Here is a 24997-nt window from a genome sequence, read left to right as displayed (position 1 = left end):
TCAGGTACTTCTAAAGCCGCATGCTGCAATTTTTGCTAATGCAGGCCCCACTTCATACAAGAAAGGAGGCATATAAATAACACAGCAAAGTTCAACAGGCGAATCGCAAGCAAATACATTACGTTCTCCTTACTCCAAAAGCCCTTACAAACATTTACACCTTTGCTTCACAACCTGAAGGAATTTGAGAATCTGAGTGCAGGCATCAGCAACCTGCAGTCTTCACGCACCACAAGCTGAGAAATGTGGTCTCTGTGTGTTAAGTAACAGCAAAGCATTCTCCTGGCTGTCTTTTTACAGGACTTGCATACAGACATAGCAACTTAGAATAGGACCAAAATATGTCTCAATTCTGGTGAAGAAGTACGAGAGACATCATAATTCAGAAGGGACACGTTATTTTTCTAGACTGATATTTAGAAATCAGAACAATACTCATTCATTTTACCTTCTAAACAGGGCTCAGCTATGAATGTTGAGGCGCACTTGAAACACACGTGATGATCACAGCTCTCTGGCACAGACCCAAGTATATTCCTCTCTATACATGCCACATCTTGCCAAACCAAGGCACAAGTGCTTCACTGGAAGGATTCGGTTGTGTACAAGCACTTGTCCAGAACTGCAGCCCGGGTTTTCACGCAGGCTCTATTTCTGGTACCTTTTCAGCAGGGCCAAATGACAAAACACAAGATCAGTGGCAAATGACTACTGTTAACAAGGATCATTCCTCCCAGCAACGGGATATTACGCTGTCCAACCATGGTATGTTGGTTCACAGGGAACAAGAAATTTGTCTTTTTACAGTGCTTCTCATCTTTACGTTGTAACTCACAGGAAAACAATCCCTTCAGTAGACAAAATTAATGACATTTCTGCCACAGAACTTCTTAACCATCGATTTTGCACTTTGAACTTCGCAGGCACAATACAGATAGTTTGTCAGCAGCAAACCCAGCTCAATACTTTGTAAATATTGTTAAGCTATGGTACTGTCTACAGGGCTTTCCCAGTTTAATTAATTTGCTACAAAACACACCCTTAAGAAGACAGATGCGTCAGTGTAAATACTGCATGTAGACCAGGGTGTATGGGGTACTTTGTTGCCAAACGCTTTTCTAATTTGCATTTCTAACATTTGTCCCCAGGCAGAAGTATTCATGATTCATAGAAGACAAATGCAAAAACTGCCCAAATGACCCAGATAACACTCTAAATCACAAACCATTACTGAAAAGTACAGAGCAGTCATTTTTACAAATCTGTGAATAGCAGTATATAATGATATATATTCTTGTTTTTCATCTACCAGCTATTCCTCCCCACTGGATTAGAAATCCCAGTTCCTAGTTAAAAATTGTAAATGAACAAGATAAAATACGCTAGCCCTGTTTTCACGTTTCCCAGCCCACTGTCATTACCAACAGATCAGAACGACAACACAAATGGATTCCTGGAAGGCATTTCCTTGTTTCCAAGTCCATGTTTCCTTTCACATATCCCCCCCACTTCCAGCCTCAGTAGTCTAGTTTGATGTCAAATATGCTCACTGTACCTCTTGATCTTCTTGCTCTAGTATCTTTTCCAGCAATAGAGAGGACAATCTCAGTAATGGGCAAGACATGACGCAGCTGTTCTTGCATATGGCACATATTGTGAGATCTCCAATACTTATATACATATGAAAAGGTTTTATATTCAAGCCCCAGGACACAATACAGTTCTCAATATGACAAACACCAGAAACTGAACATGAAACCTTTCCAGATACACTTCTGTACCTTGCGTAACAATCTAAGATTAAAGAATGCCATGGAAAAAGACCAATAGACGTAAACTGAGAAGTGGAAACAGCTTCACTTTTTAATATAAGCAATGTTTAAGGAGGTATGATACTCGAATCACTGGAAACCTGTCCATGATTTGAACACAAATTCATTCATGTTCCTGTTGAAGTAGTAAAGGATGTTTCTTCGTTGTCTTCCCTACACTAACAGCTTATACATGTGGCTTGAAACAGTCAACATTAGTTATCTCCATGAACATGTTATATCTCTCACTACAATTTGAGTCATCTGCTAGCGACTGTGGTACCTCACAGCATCTCAGATGATGCAATCTGAAGCTCATGAATTATATAATGTAAAAGACCAACTGCTGAAATACTACGTTGTTCAGTGAGACCAGTTCTGTCAGACAGATGAAAGACAGTCTTCCCCCAAATAATGTTAAATTACAGAAAATCTTTCACTGAATTTGACTTAGTTTTTCTCAGTTAAATTTCAGAGGCGAAGAAGTTAACTTCTAAGCAACGAGATATGCCAGGTATCAAAAGTGTCATAAATCTCATCATCAATCCTGTATGGAAGCTGGTAATTGGCAAGACAAACAATTTAAATAAGCTGTTAAGGTAAGCGCTCTTGCTGAAAACGCACTAGGAAGTGCTTTTTTCAGCTAAGCATGAAGGTTAAAACCACAACAAATGCAATGCAAGAACTAAAAGTGAAGTCCAAGCTAAGAGGCTTGAAGGAGCACCACTCCACTAAATCCCTATTAGTCCCTAAACAGGGCAGGCATCTGACTTTTAGGGACCCTAGGCAGGCAAACAGAACATCATGTGAACAAGCAAGACGAAATGTGCACAGACTTCCTTTACCCCACCGTATGCTGCCAGGACAGCTGGAAATCCTAAGGGGAGTCCAGTGCTGGAAAGTCTCAGAAGGAAACTCTTTGCTTCTAGCAAGATGAATAATACACCTGTTCCCTAGTTGTGAGCAAACACTACAAAGGAATAATTGGAAACTATCTGACCTGAAACCCACATGTTCATTACTGTGGTATTTTTCCACCTACTACAGGTGAAACAGAAGATGGGCTGGACCTGGAAGGGGAGGGGTGGAGTGGCGGCATAAGATGCTGATTTATAAAGCACTAGCAAACAGTGCTCTTTCTCCACAGGCTTTGGACAACGAAGTCGTCCTGCCTGAAGGATGCCAAAGTGCACGCAGGATTCCAGCTAACGTCTGCTTGCCAGCTGAGAGGGAACTACAACCTTTGTGAGCTTTTGCACTCCAACAGCCAAAACTGCTCTGGAGCCACTTCATTCTCCACTTGGGCTTTTGCTTTTCATCCAGAGACTTCAGCTTGGCTGTTTCACTCCATCAGGAAAGGAATAAACTCACCAAGATGGTAAAGGTGAGTACACTGTTCATGGAATTGCTGCTACTCCATGTGTGTTTCTTAAGAAAAAGCATTAATTTAAGTTTTAATATACATATGGATATTATAAATACAAGCTAAGTGAAAAATGGAACTAACACTAGACACTGTTGGGCATCCAGTGTAACGACTAAAATTTTCACTGTAAATGGATATGCACCTCTAATCCTGAAAAGTAAAGAGACCAGATTGGATAGGGAAGAACTCTAGGACTGGCTAGTTTCATAATCAACAGTTTCATAAACATGATCCCTTTGGCAAATGACAAAATTTGAGATTTTATGAAAATTTGCAGGTTAAAGGTTAAATATAGATCATGCATAGAAGTGATAAATAGATTGTACTAATCTCATTAATTTTCTTTATTATTCTACTCCATCTGCTAAGGTCTCACAATAGATAGCTGTTTTCTGTCTCTCCTGGTCTCTCTACTGTATGGGGATTTGAAAAGCTGAACAGATTTTTGGGTGGGATAGTTAAAGAGAGGAGGAGGAGGAGGAGAAGGAGGAAGGTGAAGGAAAAATCCCAATATATAAACCAGATTGTGAATCTTCAGCAAGGTAGAAAAAATAGAACTTCTTGTAACAGACATGTCCTTTATCTGGGATATGTATCATCAAGCAAATTGAAGTGCTTTAGGAAAAGGATTTCAGACATTTAACTCCCCAAACTACTCACCAGCTCTTAGCTTTTCCCTTCCTCAAGATACAACGTCAAGACTTCAATGTTCCTCTAATTAAAGGGCATCTGAGGATAAGATGCCACTTTTGAGTTCAGCATAGTATTAAGTAATAAGATGTCCCAATCTTCTTTTTTTTTTCTTGTTGTTTCCATTACTTGAGCTCTCTGCTTTAGTCTGTATGTAATTAAGATGTCTACTCTCAACTCATCTGAAATATTACCTCTGCAGGAGTCCGAACATTGACAAATGCCCTGCAGAGTGTGTATGTACTCATTAGACAGACAACAACAGCAGCAGCAGCCTACCAGCTCATCTGTCCCACTAGTAAAGCACACCATCAGATAAGATGCAATATGACTCTCCTGAAGCTCTGATGGTTAATCTGTAAGGAAGCCTCTGAAATGGGGTCAACCAATAGTTCTTCCAAGGCATGGCATGTAGTTTACAAGGTAATTAGGATCTGGAACGTTATGATTACAGAAGCTGGTACATTAGCAACACAGGAAGTTTGCCCTTCAGAATACAGTATTAACTCGAAGTTAGGAAACAGCACAACTCCCAAGTTATCAATAAAAGCAAAACATTGTCAGAGGTTTAGCAGCTTCCCCCTAGGTTAACGGTTTCTGATACTAGATGGGCAAAAACGAGTGAAGAGTTTGCTAACTCCCTGTCAGTTCTGAGCTCTATGGGAAAAGAAAGACTTGCTTCTCCTTGGCTACCAGCATGGTGTTTACCTGCATTTCTCTCTACGCGATTGAATGTAAATGTTAATTTCAATTAAAAAAAGAGAAGTAAATCTTGAAGTCATGTATCTAAAAAGCTCCAGGAACAGGCATGTTCTCAATGAGTATTTTTTCCCTCCCCTTTCCCTTCAAAAATCTTTTGCTTTTACATCAATCTCTTCTTGGAGCTGATAAATGACTTACTGGTTTTCACTAGCAATGCTAAGATCCTGGGCAGTATTCCTACACTTTGTGTTAGACCATAAACTACTAAAAGTGTTGCACACCTCTAAAGGAATCACTGTAATTTACATCTGCTAAAGACCTGCCCATGACTACCGTAACACAGACTGGAGAAATCTCAGGATAAGACAGGAACTAGCACTCTAAGTTGCCAGGAAAAAGAGACAGTAGCAATCTGTAGCTTGTCTAAAAAAAATAGATTTCTCAGAGTTTGACTTGTTTGTGGTATTTTTTACTGCTTCCTTCAAGTCCCAGCAGATGTTCACAATAATGCCAAAACGTTATTCTGTTACAGAAAAAGTCTGATGTTTACTCGGTTGAGATCTATGGGACAAAAGATCTAGAAAAAACAGATATTGCAGATGAAGGGGAGAAGTACAAAGACTTGAAAGGCAACAAGAAAAAAAAGGAAGAAGACCTTAAGAAAGAACTGGACCTGGTGAGTGTTGCTAAGCTCCCATTACACCTGGCAGGACAGCCTCTACCCACTGTCTGAATGAAGTCCGGTGAAGGGGAGCGAAATGCCGATGCACTATCATTTTAACAGAAGACCTGCTGCACTGAAAATCCTAACACAGGGAAGGATTTGCTTCCTCACGCTCCCGATGTGTGCCAGAAAAAAGTTGTGCAGGATTAATACCTATAATGAAAGAATGATTCTTGCTTAATTAAGCCACCGATGGTACAGAACATTATCTCCTCAAAGAGGAGTTATTCCCCAGATGGAATAACTGCAATCAGTATTTCCTCTGAACTGCCACTGGCACAGTCAGCCACAAAACAGAGGGAAAGGGAGAAGCACAACATTTCGCTCCAGAGACTTCTAGTAGATCTAAAAGCATGCCTCAGCTTTAAGCACAGGTTTTGTTCCCCAAACTAACTGCACTGTACTTCAAGGACAGTGCACTAAGCTTAAGAAACCTGTATTTTACTTCTGGCTTGCTACTGACCTGCTGGCTGATCTTGGGAAAGTTGCTTCCTCTCTATACGTTTCAGTTTCCCAATCCGAAAAATGAAGGTAATTATACTGACCTCTTTTCTGAATTGCTTTGAGAGCAACTCAAAGGAGAGGCTATTTATGGGCTAGATAGTATTTCAAAGGTAAGGAAACCCCAAAATGGGCCATCAGTTTACCCATCCTGTTTCCAAGCTCTGCCCAGTACCAGCTAAAAAATTCTCTATGTATCTTATCTTTGCCACCAGGGGATGTAACATTACTCTCACGTTTCTAAAGAGAAACCAAAGCACAGACAAGTTAATTGACTCATCCAAGTACCAATGAATCATTCTGTGAAAACAATTGTGAGATCTCTCAAATTCTTGGCTTCTAAATCTCAGTTTGGCACAAGATATAATTAGGTCAATGATACCACAGAGGTGTCACTGCAGGGAAGGGAGAAGAGCTTTGAGATTTCCCTCTCCCACACCCTTTTTAACTGTGGTTAGAACCTGCTGCTTCTTTCTACAAGACTGTGGTGAATAATTTCACATATTCTACCTTGTCAATCAAGTGCCAAGATTGTTGTCACACATATTCTGACACTACACCCTTTCTTCTATCAACATGTTGCCTATGGTACTGAATGCTTGAGTCCTGTAGCATGTAAAGAGGAACTATTTATCTAAAAGAAGCACAGACATTTGTGGCAAGCAGTATTAACACGAAAAGACCATTCTGTTCTTGTGACAGATTTGCTGGAGGAGGGAGCTATTTACAAAAGTACTCTCAAAATCAAAAGAAAATACCATCTTCCAGGGGAAGATACTTTGCTTATCAATATGCAAATTGCACATTGTCTATTCATGAAAGTGGGATGTCATACTAGCAACTGGATCCATGGTCCCAGATCCAGGCTGTTTGAACATTCTCCAGATCCTGAAATAAAAATTTCCGCTCACTATTATTTTCTCTTTCTTTTGGCATCCAGGATGACCACAAACTCAGCGCTTCAGAACTGGAGGAAAAGTATGGTACGAGCATCGATAAAGTAAGTTCACAGGGCATGATTAAGAAACTGCCTGAATCAGTTGCCTTACTTTGCCTCTGACTTACCCAAAGCTTCCTAGAAGCAGTAGGAAAACATTCAAATCAACAGACTCATACATAGATGTATGTGTGGATGCCTGCATGCACAAGCATGATGCTCTAACTCCCAGTAAAGCCTAAACCAGCAAGTCAACATCCAGCACTGACGTGGATTTAGACTGGAGCTTCTCTCAAGTCTGAAGAAGTCTGATCTACAGTTTTGAAATCAGAATCCCTGCACAAAACGTGACCTCAAAGTTTGCACCAGGACCTCAGCTTTTCGGAAGCTTTTATCTCATATTTCAGTTTCGCTACAAGTCATTTTTCACTGGCAGTGTCTGTGACAATCTATAGCAAGAGAGTGCACTGGAAATTATTTTAGCTTGAAGGAAACACTAGATTTGAGAAACTATACACCTGAGTCCCTTTGACACCTAACATTCAAACATCAAAGCACTGCAACATGGCCAGAGTACAGACAAGAATTTCAAGGAAACCATGAACTACAAATATCTTGGTGGAAATGCAGAAACAGCAGCAAAAGAACTGATGTCTGTTTCTCCCCAGCTTTCCAAACACTTAGTACAGGTATACTTGACAGATAACCGACAGAATTGAAACTCCTAATGGACACAGCCCCAGATTCAGTGCGCCAGTAAAAAAATAATCTGTTTCTTCATAGCAGATAACTAGTAGTAGCCCACCTGAAATCAGAAAGTTTGGAAATCAAAGATGCAGGTTACTGCAGCTGATCTGCGACACAAACAACATCTAAGGAAAAAACAGCATGCGAATTTTGTTCTGAGTTGAGACAAAAATCTGTTTTCTGTGACTTCGTTGTAAACATGTCATTTACTTTTGCAGGGTCTCTCTAGTGCAAGAGCAGCAGAGATTTTGGCTCGGGATGGTCCCAACTCACTCACTCCTCCCAAAGCCACCCCTGAAATTGTTAAGTTACTCAAGCAGATGGTGGGAGGGTTTTCCATCCTCTTATGGATTGGAGCTGTCTTCTCCTGGATTTCATTTGGCATTCAGCTTGCTCAGGGAGCTGAATCACCTTTTGACAATGTAAGTATTTGAATAACCACAAAGTGAGTATGTGACCCACGGACAATCTAAGTAATTTAAATACTACTTCACAGTTATTCAGTAACTACAAGGAGGCCTTTTATTCTTTCAGGACTCTCCCTCTGCTACCAAACGTTTCTGATAAAAGCTCAAATACCTGACATACCACTTCTGTTTAAGAGTGCCTATCCAAAGGTTTTATAACCACTACCCATAATCGTAATACTCGAGTACTCATAAGAGCAATATTAAAGTCCACAAAGTAGTCCGGAGTCTTTGACTCCAATTCCCTTATGAGTTACACTGTGCTAGGAATACAATTTGTTCGGGTTTGTGTCAGGTTGAGTTTAAAGAAAGCTTTTAGAGAGATGGGAAACTTGCTATTAAAAGCCCTTTTCATACTCAAAAAGCTTTACTTGATCATTACCAGGGCAAAACTTGAAAGTTCTTTTCTTAAACTGTCTTTTGACCTGACCAATACCTCATTTTAAGAGTCTCCTGAAACAGTATAGAACTATGATTTATTCTAGCAGAGGAATTACTGAATACTTGTCTTAAATTAACCAGATCATGTCTTTTATTGACTAGCTCTACCTTGGAGTAGTCCTGGCACTGGTTGTCATCCTCACCGGTATCTTCGCTTACTATCAAGAAGCTAAAAGCACAAACATCATGGCCAGCTTCAGCAAAATGATTCCACAGGTGAGAATAACCAAGGCATTTCATTTGAGATGCAAGTTCATTCCAATAATGCACTTCAAAATGGCAAAAGCACAATAAGCCCAACTTGAATTTACCTCTTGGTAGGAGGTTTAGAAGATGGTGCGATGCTAATTTTTGTCAACACTTCCATCCTTCAGCATGCTCTCGTCATCAGAGATGCAGAAAAGAAGGAACTGCCAGCAGACCAGCTCGTGGTTGGAGACATTGTGGAAATAAAGGGCGGAGATAGGATCCCAGCGGACATTCGTCTCATCTTTACTCAGGGTTGTAAGGTAAACAGTACTTTGCAGAGCATGGGAAAAAAGGAAAAACATGGTTTAGACACTTTTATTACATGTAAAGAATTTCTGCGCACCCAATATGAGTTATTAGAGCTTTAATTAGACATAACCTAATCAAATCATAAAGCGCAGAAGCTATACTGTGATGCTCAGCTCATCTAGGACTAACATCTCCACTGCCTGAACATTAAAAGAAGCCATTAGGTCCACACCATGTTCTAGCAATGCTCTTTGCCAGGATGGGGGAAGAAATACCAATACAGTGTTAAGAGTTTCCACAGACCTGGAGGCAGATCTTCAAACCATGTTTTCTTTCAGGCTGCTGCTGAAAATTGCACTGACCGACAGACATGCAACATTGACTGAACCGAATTCCCACAGAAATAGATTCTCTCAGTGATAAGGGCAAATCTCTCAGAGAAAAGGCACCAAGAGATTATGTCCCTGTCACCAATTATTAAATGTGCTGCTGCCTTACCTTCTGGGCTAGACATAACTGCATATTACTAACTTTAATATGGGCATGTCTCCGTTTCATTAAAGGTGGACAATTCTTCACTCACAGGGGAATCAGAACCACAGTCTCGTTCCTGTGACTTCACCCATGAGAACCCCTTGGAGACCAGGAACATTGCGTTCTACTCCACCACCTGTGTGGAAGGTGTGTACAGACAGAGAGAAGGGCCTCCAGAAATGGCACCTGTACAGGGTGCTACATAATACTGCTAACTCATTTTAAACAATTCTGCTTCAAGGAATTCCAGAAGGGTTTAGTTGCTCACAAGAAACTATTGTCCCAAGCACACCAGAATAAAGCCTTAGGCACTGGGGTGGTCATATTTAGTATCAAGCAGCGAGACGTTTGTTTTAACACCTAGCCTGGTTATGGGTGCAATGATCAATTAGTTGCGGTTTCCTCGTGGTCTCTCCATCGCTATCTTTAGGAATGTCAAGTTGCAGGTACCTCTAAGTACTTGTGGATGCTTCTGTGTAAGGACTGTGCACGCATAAAGGTGTTGTTCCTATTCTCAGGGCTAAAAGGTATGCATATCATACCTAACAGACTATCTACTATGAGACTGTACAGTGCCCAGGATAACACTACATTCCTACTGCAATACAATCAAAAAAGACTGATTAATGAAAATTAGCTTATGTCTGTCTTTCTCTTCACCGACAGAGCTATAAGATTTCTAAGGGGAAGAATGTAATTCTGGGGTGAAGTCTCAGTCACGTTAAGGCTGAGAAGGGTCTTCGTCAATCAGTACTGGCTACAGAAGACAGGACTAGTCTCTCCTGGAGCTGACAGTCTTTTATTTCTTTGCAGGCACTGCTACTGGCATTGTAATCAACACTGGGGATCGCACTGTCATTGGGCGGATTGCCTCTCTCGCATCGGGAGTAGGAAATGAGAAAACACCCATTGCTATCGAGATAGAGCATTTTGTCTACCTGGTGGCAGGAGTGGCCATTTCCATCGGTGTTCTCTTCTTCATTATATCTGTTTCTATGCGATACAAGATTCTGGACTCCCTCATCTTTCTTATTGGCATCATTGTGGCAAATGTGCCAGAGGGACTGCTAGCCACAGTAACGGTGAGTCTATGTTTGAAATCACTGGTTGCCACTGTAGTTCTTCCATCATTACCACAATTCATCACTCGTAAGTTCATTACAGTGCAACACTAACCAGTGAAGAACAGATTATCTATTAAGCGACTGGGTTGAGCTGAGTTTGAAATAGGGGTGGTTTTTTCCATGAAACTGAAAGGACAAACATTTCGTTTGGGAATTCTGGCATAGCTAAGCCATTAACCTTAAAAGCTTCAGCACAACAATCCAGTTTGAAACAAGGTTCTTCCAAGTACTGTTCTCCCTCAATTGCTAACCAGTAGAACGATGCGACTCATTTCCCCGCAACCTGTTGCTATTTGGAAATGAAGACATTGTACTCTAAAGTTGCGTGAAAATTCCACTTACTAACACATGTAAAGCATCACTAAAATCCCCGGCTGAGAAGCAGCACACCTGCTAAGCACTGTTAGCCCTAAAGTACACCAACAACGAACAACCAGCAGGACAGCAACAATGAAGAGAATCATTTCAGGATTCATTAAGTTGGTGATTAGGAGCTCCCCCCCATTGCAGGTTCTTCCATCTAAACCAGCATCTTAACTGACATGACGTTCTTATTTCTATCAGCAGGAAAGCAGGTTCCTCTCAGCAGCAAATGTACTTCTGCTAGTTAGAGCCAAACCTCTGACCTTAATAATGCTATTAAAAAAGAAAAAAATGCACTGCAGTCAACCAAAAGATAATTTTTTTAAAATGTTCTCTTCCTAAAAAAAATAAACACAAAAACCTAGCAGAAGTATGTAACCTCATTGCATCGTTCTGTAACAGTGAGCCGAACTCCTTTACTTCTGCCAGGTGAGTCTGTCTCTGACAGCCAAGCGGATGGCGAAGAAGAACTGCTTGGTGAAGAACTTGGAAGCTGTAGAAACACTCGGTTCTACCTCCATCATCTGTTCCGACAAGACAGGGACCCTCACACAAAACAGAATGACTGTTGCTCACCTCTGGTTTGATAATCAGATCTACTCAGCTGACACCAGTGAAGATCAAACAAGTAAATATGGCAATGGGGGACCTGGGAAGGGGCAACTACTTGGATCAAACCTGTGGTGTTTCACACCTCCTGGCTGTCAAACTGATGTCAATGGGAATATCTTTTGATAGCTGAGAGGGACATGTTTTCCTTTCACATACAAGTGTTGCGTGCAACAGGAAAGTCCCTTCTTTGCCATGTAAAGATGTGGAAAAAAAAAAAAAAATTTGAACTCCACTCACAGAAAGTAATTCTGGAGGAGGTTCTAATCCAGATTCTTTTGCCGACAGTTAACTTAGTAGGGACATAAAGAGAGAAATATCATCTAAGCAACGTTGCCAGAACTGCTAACTGATGGATGTAACAGTTTGTGTCAAATTGTTTTTCTATAACAGAACCTCTCAAAAGAGCAATTTTCTTCTGCAAATAATTCAGTCCTGTTGTTTCAAACTTAAGCTTCTGCTTCCACGCATAATATGCTAAAGGATGGATCATTTATTTTGCTTCCTCTCAGCCCAGCCTTTTGATCAAAGTTCTCCGTCATGGACAGCATTATCAAAAATTGTAACTCTCTGCAACCGGGCAGAATTCAGACCAGGACAGGAGAATCTCCCAATAATGAAGGTACTGCCTACTTTATATCGGCTTATTTCTCTTCCTCTGAAAGAACAATACATGTAAGTTGCTCTGGTTGGCTTTAGTAATCTCCTTTATTTTACCATAGCAATCTTCTAAGTTACTATTTATAGTAGCATTACTGCTATACATTGGCAAAAAGTTCAAGATGGGGAAAAAAAAACCAGAGCCAAGAGCAACTGTCCCTGTAAGGAAAAAAAAAACAATTCAGGTAGCAAGAATTTCTACACTAGTAATTACTACACTATTAATTTAATACAGCAAGATAGAAAAGGTAAACATGCCTTAATTAATGTCTTTGCACGTGACTGCTGAAGGCAGCAAATTCTGGTGACTAGACTGCCAGAACAAATCCCTGATTTCTACTATTTACTCCATCAGTGCCTTCCTCAAAGCCTCTTGATTCTGTGCATCATTTAGCTCACCCATACGTGCCTGCTGCTACCCTAGAACTGCATTACAAAGCTTCCACACAAACCTGAAAGTGATCACAAATCTCATGCTTTTGCAGAATCAAGCGCTAACTTCATCTCTTTGCTGCAGCTTAGTTCTAGCAGCAAGTGCAAAATAGATGTCCCAAATTTTTACTGTAATAATTTTACTGCAATACATCCAGGACTGGATGTAGCAATGCAGATTCATTGCTGCTTAAGCATATAACACGCTATAGAAGCACGCAAGCTCTCCTGATGGAAGTACAGAAGTATAAGTGCTATAAACTGTTTCTTCTTTTGTGCATACAGAGAGTTGTGGTAGGTGATGCCTCTGAAACAGCTCTGCTAAAATTTGCAGAAGTCATTTTGGGTGACGTCATGAGTATTAGAGCACGGAACAAGAAAGTGGCTGAAATTCCTTTCAACTCAACCAACAAATTCCAGGTGTGTTTCATTTGTGGAAATTATGCCAGACTGTTTCCAACTTAAACTGTTTCTAACACTGGGTCTAACGCAACTATTTGTGACCTCAAAGTCTTAATGGGGTAATTCAGTGACAGAGGAAACCTGACCTAAATGTAGTTCATTCCATTTGATGGAATGTGTGATATCCTCATGGAAAAGAAGAAACATTACTTCCATGCAAAGTGATCAAAACTAGAAACAAATGAGGATCACATATGCCCTTTCAAATCATTTAATATTTGTGGCACACAGCTTTCCATTCACGAGACTGACGATCCCAACGACAAACGCTTTCTGCTGGTGATGAAAGGTGCCCCAGAGAGGATTTTAGAGAGATGTAGCACCATCATGATCAACGGCAAAGAAGAACCACTGGACAGTGAAAAGGCAGAAGCTTTCCAAACAGCATACATGGAGCTGGGGGGCATGGGAGAGAGAGTGCTGGGTGAGTCCAACCAGAGGGACTATCAGAGAACCGCGGTTTTAAATCTTGGTACAATCTAGTGTGTCTCGACTTCATTCCTCTTGCAGTGGAGGGAAAAAAGGAAAGTGTACAGCCTCCTAAGCAGAGTGTTAAATGTGCTGTAATCTCTCCGTGGCAGGGATGCCCTTACTGCTCTATACTGATGTTGATCTGCCACACTGCGCAGCTAAAAAAACCTGTAAGTCATCCACAAAGGAAAACGCTCTGCCCTGCTGGCAGCATTGCTAGCTTTGCCACGTGAAACGCTAACTCTATATGAACTTTGATGTGAAGGTTACAACAGCAGGTTAAAAAAATCCTCCATGAAAAGCTAATAGTTAAATGCACTGAAGTTCTGTGCACAAGAGCAAAGCCTGATGCTATATAGCAAGCTCTCCTCTTTCTCCCACTATTTCCTACATTACATCAACTTAAGTTTCTTTTCAGGTTTCTGTCATTTGTACCTGCCTGAAAATGAGTTTCCAGACACCTACCCATTTGACACAGATTCCATGAACTTCCCAACGTCCAACCTGTGCTTTGTTGGGCTCTTATCTATGATTGACCCACCTCGTTCCACAGTGCCAGATGCTGTCTCAAAATGCCGCAGTGCTGGGATCAAGGTAGGGATTTCACAATGAAAAATACAGTGACTCTACAGAAAGACTCATGATAATATAGCTTTTAAGATCTTCCACCACCTTGCCGTTAAGTATCTTTCTAGCAACGACTACCGCAAATCTAAATGTTTGTTAATACCATTCTACAATTTTAACTCCAAGAAACTACTTGAAGGACCTGAGAGGCACAACAGTTTAATTTATGTGGGAATCAGACTATAGGAAGTGCACAGAACCCCAAAACTGGAAATACAAATTTGGAAAAGCTCAGGTACTGTCTCATCAGATCCGTTTCTAGAATATAGAAGCCATGCCAGCTAGAATTACTTGCTTGTACACAGTGTAAAGTAACAGAAACAATTCTTGAGAAGGCATTAGGACACCTGTTACGAACTTCTATGCATAGGAATCACACATCTCAAAACTGTTCAAATTGAACCTGAAGGAGTAATTCTCCTCATTTCACCCCCACGGGACCCACAAGTAAACTTTCAGCTCTAGGCAGAGAGGCAATCTAGCTAAAGAAAGGAAAATCAGTATTTGGAATTACTGATGTCAGATGAGATGAATCCCAAGTCCCAGCCCTGATGAAATTTTCTGTAGTCTGAAGACAAATCTGGCAACTTTTCTTCAAGAAAAACAAGAAAAAACTGTGTTTTATCTGTCAGGACACCTCAGTCACAAGGATCCATTTTAAGATGCAACATTTAATGAACTCTCGCCTTTGAGTATACCTAATATAAATTCTTACATAAAGGCTTCTTTATTCTACATTATTTTAACCTTGCTGCCTGTGACAAGTTCCTCCTTTACAGCCCTGATAAAATAGCGCCAATAACAAGACGTAGAAATCAGATGTCAATATAGAGCTAATGCGGTAATAGTCATAATCTGTTATTGCTGTGTACATAGCACAGCTTTCCAAGTTCAGATTCTAAACTGCTTCCCGGTCTACAACAATTGATACTTCACCTTATCTCACTCCAGGCATTACATATACATTTGTCACTCACGCTGAGTGCTTGTCCCTTTCTCAGGTTATCATGGTCACTGGTGACCATCCAATCACGGCTAAGGCCATTGCCAAGAGCGTAGGCATCATTTCAGCCACCAGCGAGACTGTGGAAGATATTGCTAAGCGCCTCAACGTTCCTGTTGAGCAAGTCAACAGACGGTAAGAAACAGAGTCTAGGGAAGACCTATGGGTTCATTTACTGAAAGCTATGCCTTCTCCCTCCATAATGCTTTTATAGCCTAATTCTACATTACGGCTGCTTTTTGCTTCTCTGTTTCTTGACACATTCCCAACCACTGTGTCCATCCAACGTGTCATCTCTACCTAAATAACTATGCGTCTAGGTCGGCCGCTCACATCTTCACTGGCCCTTGAAAAAAGACTAGCAAATTACACTTTGCAGATCATGTTGGACTTTGCTGTCACTGCCCATTTGACAAAATGCACACATATGAAAAGCAAAATTCAGAATCACATGACCTAAGGACCATCAGTCCAAATTCCTCTTTCACCCATTAAATGTGAAAAAATAACATCATAAGAGAAAGAGAAAAGCTCTTTACAGAAAAGATGTCTTCCTCCTCCACTGTCCCACCCTCCCACTCAGAGCTCTCTTTAAAATGCATTTTCTGCTGTTATGTCTGCTCAGGAGGAAGCTTCAATTACTCCCCTCTGTATCTAGGTAAGTGTAATTCACTCTGGATTTCTACAGTGGCTTTCATTCAACACCTGCTGATTAACAACTAATGCTTCTGAAATTAACTCAATTTGCTCCTTTCCTTACTATCAAGCCTCACGCATTCTATGAGTGCACTATTTTTATCTAAGCCTTTTGATTTGAAAATTTACCCAGCTTTCCCATGGCTCTTACAGAGAAGCTACAGCAGCAGTAGTTAATGGGATGGAGCTGAAGGATATGAGCTTGCAGCAGCTGGATGAAATCTTGTGTAACCACTCAGAGATAGTCTTTGCTCGGACATCGCCCCAACAGAAACTGATTATAGTTGAAGGCTGCCAAAGGCAGGTGAGTGAGCGGTGTACAAGGTCATACACAGGTATGGCTATAGGGCATTCGTGGGGCAGTAGCTTTCCACAGGTATCATCCCCGAGGTGAGAGGGTGGAAGCCAATTTCCAATGCTCTCTAAGCTCTGTTTATACTCTTTTCACTGTGCAAGAACGTTATCTAACAGATTGCCACAAACACTGTCTGGACAGAATCCAAGCTACTCAAATTCCTGTTACAGACTCGGAACTCCTGTTGACAAAATGAGCTTTTCCTAAGTTTGACTGGCGTGGAGCTGTGCCGAGGGTCTGTCTTTTGCGTAGAATTCTGAGAAGCTGCTGCTGCGCTGCACATAAAGCCTCCCGGGCAGAGACTGTACACTGTTCGGGAAGGAGCCTTCCCTCAGGAATTATTGAAACCCAGATAAAAGCAACATCTTATCTCTTGCGGCCATTTAGACTTATGCAGCTCCTGGCCACAGGAATGTTTAGAAGCGAAATAAGGTATGAATGCCGCAAAACGTCATAGCATGGTTTACATAGGACCAAGCCTTATCTATGTTACTTTCAAAGACTGTAAAACAACCCACAGAAAGCAGGATTTAAAGAGAGTTTGTCTCATCCACAGGCAAAATTATGTAAGGGAGCATGGAGCGCAGCCAGCACAAGAGGCAGAAGGGAAAGAAATGACATGTATAGAGCTCTGAAAAAGACGCAAATTGTCATCAAAAGATTCTCCCCTCAGACACGACACCTTCCAAGTAGTTGCTGCAAATTGAAAACCACACTACTGCTGTGCCTGAACTTTACAGAGAGGAGATGCAACACAACATTATTTTATTTTTGTAATTACTCCAGAGCTAAGCTTTGCAATCAGCATTATCGGCTCTTTCGGTTTAAGCCTGAACTGCTTTCAGGAGAGTACAAAAAAAAAAAAAAAAAAAAAAAAAAAAGGCTAAAATCTTTCAATTTAATCTCTTTTTTATTTTATTTTTGAAGGGCCTTTGGCAGACAGGGGGTAAATGTGTTCTGCACTGCTTAGGCACCCGCACTCCTGGTAGATTTGGCTCTTTAAAGGACAAAAAGGAACACCCTGCCCCCCTCAACTCAAGCCAGCCAGTCTACATGCTATGTTTAGCACTTAGAGCTTATAAGCCCTTCTATACATGGCATTATTTATAGGTAGTGACACTGTGCTAAATCCTCACAGGGAAAGGACATTCAGTAATTGTATTAATCAGTTTGTCAGGCTTTTTCCCCACTCGAAACACTCTGTATTGCTATCAAGCCCTGAACTTTTGCATCAACTAGAACAGGATCTTTAGCTGCAGTAGATGGTTTCACTGGAAGATAACAAAGAAGCAGAGTTGAATAATCAGAGTTTTTCCATCTTTTGGATTACCAGCAAAATTCTAGCATAGACTAGCAATGAGCAGAAGTTGTTCGGATAGGATAAGAACGGTCTTTGACTGAACAGTTACATAATTTACAATTAAGATGAAAACAGATTCGATAAGCCCTTCACAAAAACCAGACAGGGACAGAACATGTTGTGTCAACTGAATCTCCCGCAGATGCCAGAGATGAGCCTGGGTCTATTCAGACAGGGATAGACCATATCTATATAGAGAAATGTCTAAATTTTTAAGCCCCCTTATATTCCACAGAAAGAACTGATCAGATTAATTGCATTTTAAATGCATCTAATTTAGATGTCTACTCTTTAGGATGTAGTAAATCATATCCCTGAATTTCCCGTTTCTCTCTACTATGAAGGGAGTCTAGACGACAAACTCGGATACAGACATCTATCACACAAAAGTCTGAGGTTGCTTTATTAATCCTACCTAGCGTCTTTCTGATCACTGGCTATGCTTCATGTGGGTACGAAGAGGATTCAGAACTTCATATCAGCATCTTTCTTCTAGAGATTTAAAGACAGGGAGTGTGCTGACAGCAGACTGTCCTTAGGGGCAGATAGCACCATCTCCTCAAAAACCCCACATCTGGATCCTTTTGTGTGTTTCAGGGAGCAGTTGTTGCTGTGACTGGAGATGGAGTCAATGACTCTCCTGCTCTTAAAAAAGCAGATATTGGAATTGCTATGGGTATTGCTGGTTCTGACGCAGCTAAAAATGCAGCTGATATGGTACTGCTGGATGATAACTTTGCTTCTATAGTCACAGGAGTGGAGGAAGGTAAAACCAATGTTGCTATCCACTTTCTTGGCTGAAAGCCGCTGACAGCCACACAGCACTGGCGGGTCCTCCTGATCCTTTCCTCCTGCGCTCAACCCCCTTTTTTCTTTCCGGATTTGGGAATGTGATTTTGATATCTGGAAAAACTGGGAATTAATTCCATTTATAGTCACACGACAAACAGACAATAAGGAAATCATCCCCCTCTCTCACACATAGCATCGGTCTGCTATTGCTGCTTGTTCAAGCTCCAGACAAAAGCACTCCCCATCTTATTCCTATGCAGTTCTGGGCCTCACAAAGATACAAATTGTTTTCTCTACATTTTCCCTCTATTACTTGCTCACACATCACCATCCTCAACCTGTGACAGCAACACACATTCCACTCTTCTTTCACAGTAAAGAGCTTGTGGTTTCCATTTAAACTACAGCATATTGTGGAACGGGACTTCTTCCTCAATCTTTCTCATTGAAAGAGATTTTTTATTTTCACTTGAATTTTGAGAAGGCTCTAAGGGAAGGTAGGTTAGTAGTTTAAAAAACAAACAAACAAAATGCATGAGGAAACATATGAGGAAAGTAGACATAAGCAGTAAATGTTTTGACTTCATTTAGGTAAATACTGAACTTTTCTGGAAAACACTGTTGACAATTATCTTTTACAAAAGCATTTCTTTTTCCTCCAGGCCGCCTGATCTTTGACAACCTAAAGAAAACAATTGCCTACACCCTGACTAAGAATATTGCTGAGCTCTGTCCCTTTCTCATCTACATTATTGCCAGCATTCCAATGCCCATTGGCACTATCACCATCCTATTCATTGACCTGGGCACAGACATTGTAAGTTGGGGTCTTTTAAGTTATTTTCTGCTGAAATATCATGACAAGTGAGAGGGGCTGGGTGCAAAGGGATATGCAGAACACTGAAAGATTTCGTCGCCTTACCCTGCAGCTGAAAAACAAGCTAGTGAAAGAGGGCTAGATTAAAAGCAGCCAGGTACAGAGAAAGAAGAGTAGAAAAAAAACACCTGCAGAGGGGGAGCGGAAAGAAAAGACTTCTGATCCACACTGACAAGCAAAACTCAGCAGTGTGCAAAATAACAGTGTGTTTCAATCAAGAGATCATACAGATTGCTGCAGTTACTACAGGGGACGAAAGCCAGACATTTCATCAGAGCCCAGTCCAAGGGATCTGAAAGACCCTTAAATGTTTTCAGTATCCTCTAGCCCTTTGTATTGTCACACGATCGTCAGACCTATGAAACAGTTTCAGACTTCCTCAAATCCTTTATACATGTCAAGAGAACGCTACACGGATCCTTCTTTCATTTGCTCTGTGTATACTGAAAAGGCAGGGTACGTCAACAGAACCACCTGAGAGCTGAAACTTTTCTAGTAAGCATCTGAGCAGCAGACAAATGTTGCCACCAAGACTCTGATGGTTTATTTCTGTTGTAGATCCCCTCTGTTGCATTAGCCTACGAAAAAGCTGAAAGCGATATTATGAACAGGAGACCTCGTAACAAAAGGAAAGACAGGCTGGTGAATGAGCAGCTCGCTGTATACTCCTATCTGCAGATTGGTAGGTTGGCCTGTTCTCTGTAACACTATCTTGTATCAGCAAACCAACACAGAATCAAGGTTGATTAATTTCTAAGAAAAAGTGGAGCCGAAACTCAACTCCTTCCTCTGCCTTCCTAGGCAAACTTACTAACTCCCTTCTGCTGCTCATTATTCAACAATACAACAGGTTTTTATCTACAGAGGTCAAGAACCTTAGAGCAGTAAGAGCTCTAAAACTACCTTTAGGCTCATGGCAAGTTGCATGCCATAGGAGAGAGATCAACACTAATAACCAGCACATTCTCCTGTGCTCCTAAGTTTTGCTTCTTCCTCATTCCTACCTCTTTGATTTTGCAGGTATCATGCAGTCGGTGGGAGCCTTTGTAACCTATTTTACTGTGTATGCTGAACAAGGTTTCCTCCCTTCCACGCTGCTTGGCGTGCGAGTCAACTGGGAAAACAATGCCATTAATGACTTTGAGGATTCATATGGACAGGAATGGGTAAAGAAGCACTGAAACGTTCTTGCACTGTCTCTCACAGTTTCTTAAAAATTCTATACTCTCCTCCAAAATAAAGGATTAGGGAAAGAGAGAGAGATTTAAATGGAAAAATAATTGGTTTTCATCTAATGGTCCCTCAAGATAGACTCTTTAGAGCTTCCTGCCACCTAGCTCTTTCATTCAGACTCCATTCTTTCATTCATTCTTCTACAATTTGCTGCCTTCTGATTCAAAGCCTTTGGAGATGTACCACCTTCTCTGGACTTTATGTTTAGACCCATCATAATCTCTCAGCCCTGCTTCTGAACAGCACTACTGTGAAGTACTTTGCAGACTCTCCCTCCCCCTTTCACTCTTCACTCCCCCTCACTCATTCTGCAGAAATCACAAGACACAGAAGCCATTAATAAATCAATATAAATACCTCCTTACACCAAGCTCGTGCTTCAGCCTCATGACTCATCCACAGTAACTAGCGGACTAGGACAACTGGCCAAAATCTGATTGTTAGGTATCTAAATCTGGAATACCTCTGCATCGACACGTTAGTAACTGAAATCCCACTATCAAGGTTTGCAGTCACTTGCACAAGATACGAATGCCTGATATAACACTATTTGAGTTTTCCTTCGCTTTGCAGACTAAATACCAGAGGACGTACCTACAGTGGACTGGCTATACTGCCTTTTTTGTCAGCATCACAATTCAGCAAGTTGCTGATTTGATCATCAGGAAGACACGAAGAAATTCCATTTTCCAGCAGGGTCTTTTCAGGTAAGTTTTGCAGATGCTTTACCTGACACGAGAGCCTAAGTTAGCCTACTGCTCATTTTAGAGGAAGGTTAGCTTAGTGATTTAGCCCACTCACATTCAGTCTTCGAACAAAGACTAAATCTGGCTTCAAGCAATTGCAAATCTCAGACAAACCTTTTATTACACCTCCCCCCACCCCCTTTCCTACTTCATGATAGGAGTTTTATTTAAGAAAGACATTGTACCAGTTACTCTGAAAATGCATCAGCTTAAAACTAACTCTCCATTCATGGAAATGTTTACTACGAAAAAAGGGAGCTTTCTCTCCAGATTATTTTCTGAAGTTCTGTTATATAGTTATCAATAGATAGCACATTTGGACTTCTCCGAGATAACATTAGCCTTTGAGAAGAGGAGATACCAGCTGGTCAAACTCCCTAAGATAGTGCTGGCTGCCCTCTGCAAAACACTCTGCACCCTTCAATCCCATGGAAGCCAGGAAGTTAAAAATACCTGTTGGGACGTAGGCCACGTGTAAAAGCTGGCAATTAGTCAGAGTATTAGGAAAGCAAATTGTTTTCCTTTCTTTATCTGCAGGTACAGAGCCTACACCTATGTACATTTCCTTCTTACATTCACATTTGAGTCACAATGTGCACATTCACAGTGCAACTAGAAGACATGACTAATGCACACTGCATGTCTGCCTAAAGCTTGCTTTAATCTAGGTAGGTCACGAATGCTACCAGGAAAGACACAGGTGTATGCAATGTAAGACAGCACTACAGAGTCTACCACTTGTCTCACGCTACTGCGTCTGCAGCGCTCATCATCTGATGCAGATCATTCAAGCCACCTACCAGAGCACAACCGCAGCTCTGAAAGTGGCACAGGCTTTGCCTTATGCTGCAGCATCAGGTTTTTATGCATGGACAGAGGCACGTTCTTCCTCTTCGGTTTTCTTTTCTTGTAGGAACAAAGTCATCTGGGTGGGTATATTTTCCCAGATAGGAATTGCTCTGATTCTTACCTACGGTCTTGGACATGTTACAGCCCTGAACTTCACACCGCTGAGGTGAGTTTTGATGCTAGCGTACTTCCCTTGCCCTCCACGTATAAACAGACATTGACTTACCATTCTGCCAGAAACAGATAAATGGGAGCAGGATGCCCATGCAGCACAATTCATGGATAAATATTTAAGAACATTCATTATGAGAACAAGGTGGACAATTTCTTGACCAAAAAGCTTCCACAAAAAAAAGCACTACTTTTTCTACTAGATTTACTACTGAGGATCCAGAAACCTACTTGTGTAGAACAAACATTTTAATGTTTTTTTTCCAGGATCCCCATTATTTTGGTGAGATTAGATAGCATTTTACTTAATTTTATATATCACTGTCAGAAACGTTGCATTTTTCAGCCAGCTTCAGAGACTGTAATACGACCAGGCAACACTGCCTTCTGAATAGTATCTGGAATAAATTAATTCAGTAACTACTTAAGACTGGGAGGCTTACATGCACATCATCTTATTTCTAACCGTTTGAGTGCTTAAATTAAGAAAAAAAAAAAAAAAAAAAAAAAGAGAAGCCAAAACGACCAGATTCTCTTTTAGTGACATCAAATAGCACAGACAGAGACCTCAGAAATTCAGCTGAGTGGTTAGATGCTTCTGAATGAGAACCTCTTCTCCCACTCCCAGGTTTCAGTATTGGTTTGTGGCTGTACCATTTGCCATCTTGATATGGGTCTACGATGAAGTCCGCAAGCTGTTTATCAGGAGATACCCAGGAAGTAAGTAGATTTATCTAGTTTCGTATTTTAATATAAGATGACCTTTCCTACCCTTTCACTCATACACCTACCTTATCTGCTGCTGACAGGTGGACTGCTTAAAAATGCACCATTTGTTCCCAATGATTACTTTTCCTTTATGAGGAAAAAATGACCGCTTTTTTTTTCCCCCCTCCCTTCTCCTGCTGCAGGCTGGTGGGACAAGAACATGTATTATTGAAACAGTCCTTATCACTGGTCATCTTCCTCCTTGTGGAGAGCTTCTTCCTCACCTGACACAGCCTCTGCTGCTTTAATGTCCTGTCTGTGCAATATCAAGCATGAGTTCACCCCATGAAGGGGTGAAAAAATTTCATGAATTTCACGAAGAAATAAGGACTTTAGAGGTTGATAAATTACCTCCCACTGTACTGTAAAGCTGACACTTGTCTAGAAATTTAAATGCTACCTATTTTTGTAACAAGCACAATTTTCCCTCATTCAAACATGAACTTAGAAGAGCACTCTGAGAGGAAAACATGCATAAAGAAAAGAAATAAAAAAGACAGAAAATCCGTATAATCTAAGGCATTAATTTGCACTAAAGGTGTTGTTTCCCGATTTTCTTTTTTTGGTGGAACTGAATTCCAAATGAGTGCATATGCAGATCTGTATTACCTCACCAAGGGTAAAAACGCTGTATAGGAATAATTTGATAATAAAACTTTTTCCAGAAAACAGTTCTCCATCTCATTTTCTTATAAAGACTAAGAGAAACTGAGCGGAACAGGAAAGGACCTAACCTCTGCCAGGTCAAAGAGGAAAGAAGTGCACACCTGCTTTTTTTTTTGCCCCCATTAACAGACTAACACACTTCAAATACCTGTTCAGTTTTGATAAACACATTTTGAAAACCATGGCACAACCAGTCGATTTGAACACTTTGAGATACCAAATTCAATACTCAATTTCCAAAGGCCACAATCTCTATGGCAAAATAGACCTTAGTATGCATTAGATAGGTACAGTTAAAGTTCAGGTCTTTCATATGGTCATTTTACCAGTAGGAACCAGTAGGTACCACATCTTGTTTAGACAAAGTCTTTACCAATTTTAAAGCAAACAATAAATAACGTATGCTGATATTTCACATTTAAATACAAGTCTAGGTGAGCCTTAGAGAAGAAACAGGAAGAGAAAGAGAACTATTGTAGTAAACGGCAAGAGGGATTACCAATGAGAAAGAAACTGAGAGAAGAACTGAGGGAGGGGAAAGAGAAGAGTGTTTTCCAACCCAAGGCCTGCCTGATCCCAAAAGTCCACACCCTTATGTGCTAGAAGCTAGTTTGCATTTTGTGAGCCTCCCTCCTCAAAACTCCTCTCCTTAATACCTGGCTGGGCATTACATGGAGCATCAATTATACTGGATATCAGTGCTTTTCACATATAGACATGAAGAAGAGGAATTACAAAGGAAGAGCGACAAAAATTAAGTATGTAAACAATGGGTGAGTCCAAATTCCAGATATATGTGCTGCTTATCACTTGGTAATACAACCCTGTAACACAACAACAAGTATGTGAGGTGACAAGCTGACTAATCTCAACACCTTGTCATTTGTCAGTCATCAGGACTGTTTTGTTTTGACTTCTGCTTAACAGGCGGGAAAAATATGAGGAAAATATACGGGCGAGCAACATAACCCGCTTTCCACCATCTAAGGATTTGCAGTACTCAGCCAAAACAACATGTTCAAATACAGACAGGAAGAGGAAAGAAAAAGGGGGGCAGTTTTTGCACAATGTGGGGACAGGTACTGCATAGAACCAGGAAAGAATATAGCTATGTTTGTCTAACTCCACAAACAAAATAGATTTTCTTGAAACAACTTGTAGGAAAGATAACTGGCCAGGTTGTTCACTCATAGAATATACAAGACTTAAAGCACTGAGAAATGTAGCGCTTGCTCTGCAAAACCATCTAAACAGT

General features: G+C 40.9%; 1 protein-coding gene across 1 annotated transcript; it reads left to right on the top strand.

The window, feature by feature from the left end:
- Nucleotides 1–2958: 2958 nt before the first annotated feature.
- Nucleotides 2959–23740, top strand: ATP12A (ATPase H+/K+ transporting non-gastric alpha2 subunit). Its single transcript, XM_009469543.2, has 23 exons — nucleotides 2959–3195; nucleotides 5162–5305; nucleotides 6795–6854; nucleotides 7757–7960; nucleotides 8549–8662; nucleotides 8821–8955; nucleotides 9508–9625; nucleotides 10292–10560; nucleotides 11395–11593; nucleotides 12087–12196; nucleotides 12952–13086; nucleotides 13360–13552; nucleotides 14018–14193; nucleotides 15228–15364; nucleotides 16079–16229; nucleotides 18238–18406; nucleotides 19095–19249; nucleotides 19868–19991; nucleotides 20330–20475; nucleotides 21116–21249; nucleotides 22202–22303; nucleotides 22937–23028; nucleotides 23220–23740. The coding sequence occupies exons 1-23, from the start codon at nucleotides 3187–3189 to the stop codon at nucleotides 23246–23248; spliced, it is 3105 nt and encodes a 1034-aa protein (XP_009467818.1). The 5' UTR covers nucleotides 2959–3186; the 3' UTR covers nucleotides 23249–23740.
- The last annotated feature ends 1257 nt before the right edge of the window (nucleotides 23741–24997 follow it).

This window comes from Nipponia nippon, unplaced genomic scaffold (assembly GCF_047370975.1).
Source record: "Nipponia nippon isolate SJK-2023a ecotype South Korea unplaced genomic scaffold, ASM4737097v1 scaffold_28, whole genome shotgun sequence".
Classification (NCBI taxonomy): Eukaryota; Metazoa; Chordata; class Aves; order Pelecaniformes; family Threskiornithidae; genus Nipponia; species Nipponia nippon.
Note: the sequence above shows the minus strand (reverse complement) of the source record. Positions and strands in the feature narration are given on the sequence as shown.